This window comes from Electrona antarctica, assembly GCF_951216825.1.
Source record: "Electrona antarctica genome assembly, chromosome: 19".
NCBI classification, from domain to species: domain Eukaryota; kingdom Metazoa; phylum Chordata; class Actinopteri; order Myctophiformes; family Myctophidae; genus Electrona; species Electrona antarctica.
This window is the reverse complement of record NC_136800.1, coordinates 7,865,380-7,877,943: the sequence shown is the minus strand read 5'-3', so window position 1 is coordinate 7,877,943 and position 12,564 is coordinate 7,865,380. Positions and strand designations below refer to the sequence as shown.

Genomic DNA, 12,564 nt, shown 5'->3' with positions numbered 1-12,564 from the left:
TTTCCCTCCTCCACTCTCCTTCTGCGGGCTACACTGACACTATGCTCAGCTGAGATTGTTTGGTTTCGTACAGGATGATCAGGAAATCCGTCCTCATGCAATTGCGGAGACGGAAATGCATGCAGCCGGCTTCAGTACTGGTAATAACTGATCTCGTCGAACAACACATTGCAACCTGTGGATAGTGAGTGTGTGCTGAGAGTGTGCGTGCACTGTGCGCGCGTGTCTGGAGATTTCACTCCGTCTGTGTGTGTGTGTGTGTGTGTGGTGCCACCACCACCGGTCGGCGGTCAGTCAGTCTCCTCTTATCTGGGACGCTCTGCCTCCTCCAGACTGCTGCGTGCCGTGCCGTGCGGGCTCTGGGGTTGCAGGAGGAGGATTTTTTTTCGGCGTTTTCGCAGACCTGAGGCTGTGAACTGATTTTCGGTTTATGAATGGCACTGACATGGAGGAAATACCGTTTCAGAAGGTCAAAACCAGGCGAAAGAAAAGTCCCTGTCCGCCGGGGCTGCGTGTCCCTCTGACCACGATCGCGTGCGAGGACGAGTTCGACTGCAAGGAGCTGGAGTCGCTCTTCCAAAACTACAACCTGAAGCTGGAGCAGACGTCCACGCTCAAAGCCCTGGCCGTGCTCATCGTGCTGGCGTCGACGCTGGCCGTGGTGGAGGTGCTGTCCCACGGCCCCGCGCTCACCGTCTCCAAGGGCTCCCACCCGGTCCACTGCGTGATCTTCGTCTCGCTGTTCATCGTCACCAACGTCAAGTACCTGCAGGTGACTCAGCTCCAGCAGATCGTCAACCTGACGCTGCTCTTCGTCTTCACGTTCTCGTTCCTGTGCTGCCCCTTGCCCCTCGGCGCGGTGGGCGCCGAGTCCCCGCCGGCCCCGGAGCAGGGCATGTGGCAGCTCATCCTGGTCACCTTCGTGGCCTACGCGCTCCTGCCCGTCAGGACGCTGCTGGCCGTGCTGTTTGGAATAATGGTCTCCATGTCGCACATCATTGTCACCGCCACTTCGGTCACGGTCAAGACACAGAAACTATGGAGAACGGTGAGAAGACCTATACGAACACCATACACACCATACCCAGCCCATGCAGTTCACGCATAGACAAAAATAATAAATAATATATATATTTTTAAAATGCCTATAGCTAATAACCTCATGTTTGTTTTATTACATTTGAATCACTGTTCTCAATGTCATATAGGCTATAGTACTTAGAATGTCCAATGTAGGCGATACTGTCAAAAAGTCTATATAAACTATAGACTGAGTCAAATCAGCACTACGGACAGCTCCCCGTGCAGACCGAGTCCCACTTGCATGCCGTATAGTAGGCTAGGCTATACTCAAAACAAATCAAGATGTCAAAATGTGGTGAATTAATTTATGAATGAACAGAATGTTGAGTTATAAATACATTAGAATTAGCTAACCCACAGGTGGCCTTATAAGCATTATAAGCCTTATAAGCCTTATCACTCGCCTCAGACTCTCAGTCGATGTTGAGATTGAGATCTAAACAGGAGCTGTAGCTGTAGCAACAAAAAAAAGCTTTTAGTGAAGTCTTCATTTGATTGTTGATTGAGCTTGTTTTACTTTGCGTCTACCATAAGTCTGTGGTGTGTGTGTGTGTGTGTGTGTGTGTGTATAGGCTATCTTTAATTTGATTCGATACTGTAGGCTATGTCCATCATCAGCTTTAGGCTATTGTAGGCCACAGGTCATTGTTTCCATAAGACAGTCTAATGCACTGGTTCCCAAACACTGGCTCGGGACCCATTTGTGGACCGAGGACACATTTTTATGGGTCCCTTTCTTTTTTGTTTCCTACATTTTGTTATTATTATTTAAAAAACGTTCCCAAAAAGTGAGTTTGTAGATCTGCTATATTTTCACTAGTTTGTGTCCCGGGCAAACATCTATATTCTCTCTTTTGGGTCGATACTCTCGACCTGAAAAGTTTGGAACCCACGGGTCTATAAATGGATCAATCCCTTCTTTATACTGTCCCCTTTCTCACATAACCAAAAGGATGAGAGTTTTACAGAATCATGAACTAGAAGAACTTGGAAGACATGTGGAGATGTCCCTGTTGTCTCTCTTCTCTATACTGTAGCTCAGGCCCTGACCTGTCAGAGGCTCCGACACCTCACAAAGCTGTGCAATTCTTTGGTTATATGGGGAAAAAAGTGGGCAAATTCAGGCATGCCATGTCAGAGCAGAAATAAATTGGAACACCACCATGTTACTTTCCCCCATACCGGCTTTCTGGCTCATTCTCACATACTGTACAAGCAAACACACATGTATGCAGGAGCACGCACGCACGCACGCACGCACGCACGCACGCACGCACGCACGCACGCACGCACGCACGCACGCACGCACGCACGCACGCACGCACGCACGCACGCACGCACGCACGCACGCACGCACGCACGCACGCACACACGCAGGTGTAGGGAATGAGACAAGTAACATCAGTCTCTCTACAAGGGAATTGAAACCTTGCCTCCACAACATACGTGAAGATTGTGTACTACCGGTATTTTGTAGGTTTGTGAGGGGCGTTATCCCCTCCCATGTCCAGCTTTGAGGGTTTGATTGTGTTGCTACCGTTTCCTGTGACTAGTTTTGACACAAACATTGATGACAAGAGTGAGGACGCAAATTGTGATTGGCCAGAAGATGATGCATGATGATGTATGATGATAAGAGCGCCCCTCACTTCACACGGGTGTGATTTCTTTTTTTACCCCTTATGCATGCTGCAGCCAGGAGGACAATGTGTGAATGACTTTGTTAACTGTATTACCATGCAGGACAGTTTGCTAATCCACAAAGCTTAGAGATGAACTCTGTGTCATGACCCCACATCACCTTTTACTAACCACCCCATAGATCACAGCACCTCTTCCTGTTTCTCTCTCGGCTTGCTTCAATCTCTTGGTATCACAAACCTGGTTGGATTTGTCCAAAAAAAAGAGGATGACAAAATTGGAGTTTTTGACAAATAGAGAAAAGCCGAAATAGTCCATCTACAAGCTCACAACAACGCTGCGATGTGTTGCGAGTGATTTTTGCTTTAATCTTTAACCTTTGTGTATAATTTTCTGTGTATAACCTTTGACCAAACCTTAGCCCCTCCTATGTCCAGCTTTGAGGGTGTGTGCATAAACAAACATTGTCCTAACACAAACATTGAATGCCGTTGATAATGAATGGCCAGTTTTGAGTGTTTGTCCGAACACTAACATTAAATGCTGTTGAAAATGAATGAAACCAGTTTTGAGTGTTTGTGTAAACACAAACATTACGTAAACAAACATTGAAGACAAAAGTGAGGACGCAAATTGTGATTGGCCGGAATGAGATGATGATGATGTATGATGATAAGAGCGCCCCTCATTTCACACGGGTGTGATTCTTTATTAAATTGTTATATTATCAAACAAAACTAACAAACATCTCAGACAGACTACTTTTCCCAAAAGGGATATATGTCAATTCAGTCTGATCACAAGCAGGGATATAAAAACATATATCACCAATGGTAATAAAATATGTATGACAAGCAGGGCAATATCAAAAGCAGGGGCAAACTGTTCGCAAAAACGTAGCCGAGAGAACAGGGACAAAGAACCATGTTCAGGAACATTTATCAAACCGTACAGTGACAAAGTGCCACTTTTCTACGACTAAGATTTTCTTTCGCAAAGCAAACTTTTAGGGCATTATTCAAACTCAATTATTAAAGGGAAACGTTCCTTGGCTGTGGGTGTGATGAATCAGCGATCTGTCAGGTTGGTTGTGCCATATGTTAACTATTTTCAGCTCGTGGCATTGTTTGTGTTGTTTGTGTTGAAATTAGTCAAGTTTGAAGTTCCAGTGGGAGACACCTGAGGCTTCGTTAGGAGTTCAGATTGAAGACACCTGAGGCTTCGTTAGGAGTTCAGATTGAAGACACCTGAGGCTTCGTTAGGAGTTCAGATTGAAGACACCTGAGGCTTCGTTAGGAGTTCAGATTGAAGACACCTGAGGCTTCGTTAGGAGTTCAGATTGAAGCTCAAATGTGTTAGTCACAGACTAGACTATTGCAGTGGTGGGAAAAGTACTCACATTCTTTACTTAAGTAGAAGTATCAATACTGCAATGTAGAACTACTATGTTACTTACAAGTAAAAGTCCAGTATTCAAAATGTACTTAACGTACCAAAAGTAAATGTACTAAAAGTAGAAAGTATTCATTGTGCAGAATGTCCCATCATTCGAAAATAGCTGATTGTGAAGCTCACAATGTGTCACATCGTGACGCATTGTGAGCTTGTACATCGGCTATTTTCAAATGGCCGAAATGTATATAGGGCTGAAAGTGGTTAATGTATGTTTTGTAATAAGGATCAAAATCTTCAAAGTAACAAGTACCGGTAACTAACGTTTTCAAAGAGTAAAAGTACAATATTTGCCTCCGAGATGTAGTGGAGTAGAAGTGAAAGTATTGGTGAAAGTACAGTACTTACTACTTAATGTACTTTACCTTTCACCACTTCTCTATTGTATAAATGATTCCCTGTCATTCTTCGTTTTATTCAGTGAGACAGAAAAGGCCTCAAGCTACCAGAACAAACCCAAAGACCCCTGAAGCCATATCATTTGTTCATACTAATTATATAGTCATTGTGTTATTTGTTAGAGCTGCCCCACTCATTATACTCCATCATTGACTGAGGCTGTAGCAAACACCAATGATGAATGAATGGCCTAACACGACACGTGGAGAGAATGAATGGCTATATTGACTATTGCTTAGGGGTAACGGGCCACTATTTGACACAGTGTTCCCATTGTTCGTGCATGAAATCACACACGGCCAATCTTGGTGTCTCAAGTACTGTAGGAGAACCTCGTATCTCCTTCCCATACGAGGAAGGACCACGCAACGATGTGTCCACGTCACAATAACAGAGTCTAACACGGTCTCATATGCACATTGTTATACAGTACACACAACAACAAAGTAAGCAATTGCTTGCCTGCCCACACCACACCATATCCAACCTCCCCATGCAGCCAGGGACGCACATGCACGTGCGCACACGCGCGCACACACACACACCACACACTTGTCACAGGAATGAATTGGTTCTTAATGCCTATAATGTGCATTGACATCTACTATAGAGGGTATGCGGGAACGCCTACCGAGTGGCAAAAAACAGAAAAGTCGTATTTGATTGCATAAAATGATGTCAAACTCACTTTGCCACTCACTTTGCCACTGCACTCACTCACTTTATTCATGGACATACCCTCTATATGGGTCATTCAGTGTTCATGAGATGTACTATACTGTGTGCCTACCTGCGAGCCAGATGGTTCATTTCAGTTTCATTACATCTCAACTTCCCCTCTCGGCTGCATCATGCATACTAAATGTAAAGCAACAGCACATAGTGTTGCACGCCACGAGAAGTTGCACTTTATTCCAATATGCCCGTCAAGCCAACGTATAGCCTATATATACTTCAAATTCACTTTGTTCACATTGATAGTGGAAGAAGAAAAGTTTGACCTCAGAAATGATGTAAGACAGTAGTGCAGGGTTCCCCAATTCATTTTCCTCAAGGGCCATATTTTGACTAGGGTACCAGGCTGGGGGCCGAGTCTGCACGCACGAGGTCGAGGTCTTGCCCTGAAAATTCATTTTCAGGGCAAGACCATTTAATGCCATTTATATCTGGGACCCCCTAAACATATATATATATATATATATTTTTTTTTTTTGTGGAAATTCTTCCAGGGGCCACAAGGGGGCGCTCCGCGGGCCGCAAATGGCCCGCGGGCCGCCTATTGGGGAACCCTGCAGTAGTGTATGCCTTCCTTTGTCCTGCACAAGGGCCTGTACGTCACCCGTTTCTCACCTGTATCAAATATGTGTCCGAAAAGGTTAGCGAGTTGTCAGCTCGTCGCTACATCACAGCTACCGGTGCAAATTCTCTCTCGTATTTAGCATAGACAGCTAAACCCATTCTAGTGCAGTTGTGAATGTGTCATCAGCTTGTCACTTGCATCACAGTTACCGACTAGACAAATTCCCACACATTTAACATACTTGACAGCAAGCAAGTGGCTCAAATTGTAGGCAATGAAAGCATTTAAATAGGCACTCGGGTGGCCCAGGGGTAAAGTTCCTGCTCACCACTGTGGACACTGACTAGGCTAGGGGGGGTTGGCATCCTCTGCAGTGCACTCCCAATAAACAGAACAAGCTCTGTGTGTCCCCAGGGTTTTCGCGTGATCGGAAATCGGGGCCGATCGCGTAATGTTCGATCGGAATCGGATCGTGACCAAACAAAACGTGACTGGGACATCCCTAGTATCAATATTATATCCATATCATAATATTGTCTGTGATTTTGGATATTGTACTATTGTGATATGGCATAAATATAAAAATATATATATCAGATTGGGAAAAATCGGTATCGGCAGATACACTAAATCAAAATGATCGGTATCGGATCGGTAGCAAAAGAACGTGATCGGGACATCCCTAGTTTCTGGTTCAAATGGTGCTGCTGATAAGTGGGAAGTCAGGCAGGGAGGGCGACCTCTGTCGCTGCACTGGTGACTCCTACAGGTTCGTTCAGGGCACCTGTTTAGCCTGTTAAGACCTGTCTGAAGCTAAAAGTGTCTTCTAATCTAAATCCTAACAGTTTTCTGAACAACATATGTTGCTGTATCAATGGTGCTCAAAAATGTTCATGGCAAGATTACCTGTATACGCTATGAGCTTGTATAGCTGCCATTTTGGAATAGACAAAGTGTAAAATATGGTTATGGTTAAAATGATTGTGACACGGATGTTTTCAGGTTTTTAATGTTAACGGGGAGCTGAAGTGGAATCGTGTGTCCCTCCACTGCGTTGCGTCCTCCCAGTGAATACAAGGGGGAGTGGGAATTGGCAGAATGACTACATTAGGAGAAAAGGGGTTTTGAAAAGATTTAAAAAAAATGATTGCGTGAGACTGAGAGTGCATTGTGTTGCTTGCAGCTGGTTGCCAACACGGTGCTGTTCACCAGCGTCAACCTGTCAGGGCTGTTTGTACGCATCCTGACAGAGCGAGCCCAGAGGAAGGCTTTCCTGCAGGCCAGAGACTGCATTGAAGAGAAACTCTGCATGGAGGATGAGAATGAGAAACAGGTACTACAGAGACACCGGAAACAGTGACGGAACGAATGGTTGATAAGCTGATGTGTTGTGGACTAGAGAGATTTATATTGTTGTTGCTTTTCTTTACTTTTTCTTTCATGCGCTGCGACTCATATTATGCACACTGACACATACACACATGCACACATGCACACGCGCACACGCACACACGCACGCAGACACTTAAGGTCTCAAATACTTTGTCTTAATTGACTTCAAGTCTCTTAAGTATTGAGGAATCAGTTCATCGAGCGATACAGGATAATTCATCCTATAACAATCAGAACCATGAAATTGTATGTCTGAGTTATATTAAAGAACTAAAAGAAATAAAGGTCCTGTACTTTCATCAGTAATTATTTATACTGTAACCAAACTGTATTGCAGACCAAAAGGAAAACACAAAACTGTTGCTTTTGAAGTTAAATTGCAATATTTGTATCTGACTTAAACTTGATCAACTTCAATTTTATTGAACCATCAAGATTTCAAAGTACAAATGAAAATGTTCAAATTCCGATGTTTTAAGTCCTGCAACGCAAAGTTCCTTTAAATTTCTCCAATGAGTAAATAGTTCCTAAAAAGTAACCCAAAAGTAATCCAAAAAAAATTGTAGATCTTCTATTTTCCAAAAGCAAGTAATACATAAAGTCATCAAATAAAAAGGCAATGCATTGCTCAAAATTGTGTGTGTGGGGGGGGGGGGTATATTAATATTACTCACCCAACCTTCAAGTCAGGAGTTCCTTTGTCCAAAAGCTCTGAATGGATTCAGAGATAAACCCTCAAAAATGTTCCTTGACCAAACTTTTCTTCTTCAGATCTCAGTTTTATTTATTATTTCTGACTGGTTCAGTATATTGGCCTAAAAGAGTCTCTTTGACAAACCATCACCAAACACTCTTTTTGATACCTAAAATGAAACCCCTCGCTGCGTCACTTCCTGTACTTTTATAGATGTTCCTGGTACCTCACTTCCTGGAACTATTGCTAACATGCTTTATCCCCACAGCTCCCCCTATGATCAAACCTTGTCAACAGAAAATGAATGACCATTATTTAACTACACAAAAAAAAACATCTTTAACGTGCACTACATTTCGGGGTTAAATATTCAACCATATTTGAAGGAAGGAAATACATTTCTACAGTGTCACAATCCCTTGTATGACTTACTGTACTTATGGATGCAAGAAACATATTTTTCATACAAATAGGCTTCCAGTTGCAGCAGAAATGGAACAATTCGTTGCACGTTGCTGGTCTTTGCTTTTAGAAGGGCCTGCGATTTGCAGTCCCTGTACTAGGCCTACTAGCCTAGTACTACTAGGCCTACTAGCCTAGTACTACTAGGCCTACTATGTCCTAAGCTGCCAAAATAAGGCCAAACCAATAATTATTCATCCATCCATCCTTATATTTCATTAGCTTAGACATGTATGCTTATTCCATATATAGGTCAAATGAACAACCAATCTCTAGAATATATACAACATTGTGGCTCTTGTCAACTGTGTTTATACACACATACACACTGTACTACAGTACGTACGCGCGAGCGCACACGCACACATACGCACACACACACACACACACATGCACACACACACACACACACACACACACACACACACACACACACACACACACACACACACACACACACACACACACACACACACACACACACACAGAATTCACATAATCGTCGCTGTCGGGAGGAAACCACCTAACTCCATTTTTTAGGTTTTATATTAGTTTTCATAAATCAGTGCTATTGAGTCAAAAAAATTAAACCATGCAGTGAAAAGTATGAAAAAGCACTTCGGACAAAACCTCTTAACTCCATTGGACCCTCAAACTGTCTGCTAAAGCAGCTAACTCCACCATCAGAGGGAGAAGTCCCCCTCTCATGCAAGTAATTGACAACATATAAAGTCACAATACCAACTTTGACGAGGCAGTATTGCAAAATTTTTGGAGTTAGGTGGTTTCTCCCCGACAGCAGAGATATGATGATAAGCCTTTCTGTCTGGGACTTTCTTTCCATGCTTCTGGCATTCTTCTCCCTATGATTACTTTATGTGACTATATATAACTTCATCTTAGTAGCTCTCTCACTCTTTATGTTTCTTTCTCTGTCCCTTTACCCCCCCCCCCCCCCAACACACACACACACACACACACACACACACACACACACACAAACACACACACACACGCACACGCACACGCACACGCAGGAGCGGCTGTTGATGAGTCTATTGCCCAGGAATGTAGCTATGGAGATGAAGGAGGATTTCCTGAAGCCTCCGGAAAGGATATTCCACAAAATCTACATCCAGCGTCATGACAATGTCAGGTAGGATCAATGTCCCATGCAACAGTCTGAACGGTCCAAGTGCCACAATAGGTGTAATGATTATACTGTAATATAAGCTCATCTAAGCTGCCAAATGGCTTTGCCAGTCTTCTTTCAATCTGCAGCCTTTGTTTGTCCACATGGCCCCAGGGGAGCCCTATGGGAGGCTGCGTCACACACACACACACACACACACACACACACACACACACACACACACACACACACACACACACACACACACACACACACACACACACACACACACACACACACACACACACACACACACACACACACACACACACACACACACACACACACACACACACACACAGGTGAATTTCACTATCAGTGCATATTATAATGGCAAGGTCACTAATCTGATCACAGCTCTTTTAATTAGTATTATACAACAGGTCGTTTCGAGGAAGCAATCTGATTGGTTGAAATAGCCATGGTTCAAACGAGCATGGTCAAATAATCAAAACATAAAAATCTGCTGTGCAGAGAGTGTTGCTAGGCTAACGATTTTCTCAAGCCCCCAGTAAGGCTATCCAACGTTGAAGATGCCACTACCTACTGGCGAAATGTGGAATTGCAGCACTTGAATGGAAGTGGACGGACGTTCATGATGTCACGTGCGTAAGCCCGGACCTCAAAATTGAGGTCCGGGGCTAGGCTAGGCTAAACTTCCGCTCGTTCGAGCCATTGAGTTATAATTATACTTCCGGCAGTCTTCCGGGTGCTTCAAAATGCCACTGAGCAACTTCCACTGAAATGAATAGCGTTAGCCGAACTGGCTAACGCTCCAGTTCGGCCTCTATCCTTTATAGCTCTATGGATTTTCTATGGACATTTTCGGTCGTATAGTGGAGTTATAATGAAATTTAGTTGACGTGTTTGTTTTTTAAGGGTAACTGTTGTATAATAGCAATATTACACTCAAGGGTCGTGCTTTACCGTCATTAATAGCACTTCTGCGCTGCTTACGGAACTCACCTATTGGCTCGTTCCCGCAGCAACGCAGGCATCACAACCTTTATTAGAACCAGATATGTTTCTGGTTCCTTTAAAATGTTGTCACTGTAAAGCTACTGTATAGGATTGCAGTGTGATGCTTCCTACATTGTACTATTGTCAACCTTAAAACCACTTAAACCCTAATATACTTGTTGACTGGAGTCCCCAAGAAGTCTATTTGGTCCCGTCCTTTTTTCAGTTTGCACCAAATGTCCTTCCCGAAAAATAGCTACAAGCTCACAACGTGCGTGAAGTGTTGTGAGCTTGTAGATCAGATATATTCGCCCGAAGGTTTGTCTATTTTTGCAGAATTGTGACCTACAGTATTATGAAATGCCCAGAAAAGGGTGGCTATAGACAAATCCACAGAGCACTGACCTGTAGTTGCTCTCTGATTATTGCCGCTTGACAACACAGTTATGATTGATCTGTGTGGATTCATCTATGTCAGTGGTTCCCGAATGTTTTCATGTCAAGGACCACTAATTAGCCCCCATTTGAAGAGATATGCCATTGACCCCCATAAGAGAAGGCTCTAGCAGTGAGTATAGAGATATGTCATTGACCCCCATAAGAGAAGGCTCTAGCAGTGAGTATAGAGATATGCCATTGACCCCCATAAGAGAAGGCTCTAGCAGTGAGTATAGAGATATGTCATTGACCCCCATAAGAGAAGGCTCTAGCAGTGAGTATAGAGATATGTCATTGACCCCCATAAGAGAAGGCTCTAGCAGTGAGTATAGAGATATGTCATTGACCCCCATAAGAGAAGGCTCTAGCAGTGAGTATAGAGATATGCCATTGACCCCCATGAGAGAAGGCTCTAGCAGTGAGTATAGAGATATGCCATTGACCCCCATAAGAGAAGGCTCTAGCAGTGAGTATTGGAACTGTTGCACTGTAACACCACAGCATAGAGGGACACGCTGGATTAAGCAATAGTGAGCATGCAGGAGATTCTTCTGGCTCTTGTGCAATGTCCTGATTTGGGGTTCATTGATCTGCTCAGTGTGTTCTTTCTAAATCGTTGCTGTCGGGCAGAAATCTCTTTTCCCTTTTTTTTGAGTGGTGTAAACCACTCCTACAACTGGCTTTGTTAGTGCGCAAAAAATGAGCATGGTTGCTATGTTCACCCTGTAGTGTTCACCCGGGTGAACAGGTTTTTTTTTTTGTGCAGAAAAAATGAGCATGGTTGCTATGTTCACCCTGTTCACCCGGGTGTGATTTCATTACGTCAGACATGATTTCATTACGTCAGACAGGCTATATAAGACCTTACACCACTCAGTTCACACGGGTGATTTTTTTTTTTACAAATGAATGCCTACTTCGTCATACAGTGTATAGCTATAATAACCAATGTGACGATTTGTGAACTTGTAGATCTGCTATTTTTTTTGAAAGATTTTAAGTGAAAGTGAAGGTTACGTCTGTCAGTGAGTTTGATAAATATTGAACCAATGAAAAGTATTACGAGAGCTTGTGACTAAATAATAACCTTACTTTACTGAAAAGTAACAGATTTGGACATACAGGGTTTCCACCCGACAGTGACAATATGGTTGTTGTTTTGTTTTCTTCTCGAAAGAATAATTCAATTTGTATCACAGCTTTCAATCAACTGCTTGGTGCTGAAGTTGCTGTATAAGTGAAGAGCTTTGCCAGATGGCGTTAACATCCAAATGTTGCGGCCATTGGCATATTAAAGCCAAGGAGTTACCCTCTCATCACTCCCAACTTTTCTCCCATTTCTTTTTTATTTTCCAATCTTTGATTGATTGACATTTTTATTGACAAAAATGCATAGACATAATGGTCGTACATATCTGTCAAAAAGGTGTAAAACACAAAGCTCGAGAGCTATTATTTCCATTGTGGTTCTTTTTTTAGTGCAAATATGTGTGTAAACCGAGTGGCGCGTGTTGGCAGGCACGTGCAGAGGGGGTGGCTTTTGGGGCGTGA

General features: G+C 43.3%; 1 protein-coding gene across 3 annotated transcripts in view; it reads left to right on the top strand.

The window, feature by feature from the left end:
* Positions 1–430: 430 nt before the first annotated feature.
* Positions 431–12,564, top strand: part of LOC306912357 (adenylate cyclase type 1-like) — a gene marked incomplete at its 5' end in the record, with an annotated part of 56,725 nt that continues 44,591 nt past the window's right edge. For all 3 annotated transcript variants that reach the window (XM_079488514.1, XM_079488513.1, XM_079488512.1), the window contains 3 exons: positions 431–1,048; positions 7,059–7,208; positions 9,461–9,579. In XM_079488514.1, the coding sequence (XP_079344640.1) occupies positions 431–1,048; positions 7,059–7,208; positions 9,461–9,579 (887 nt within the window). The remainder of the gene's footprint in view (positions 1,049–7,058; positions 7,209–9,460; positions 9,580–12,564) is intronic.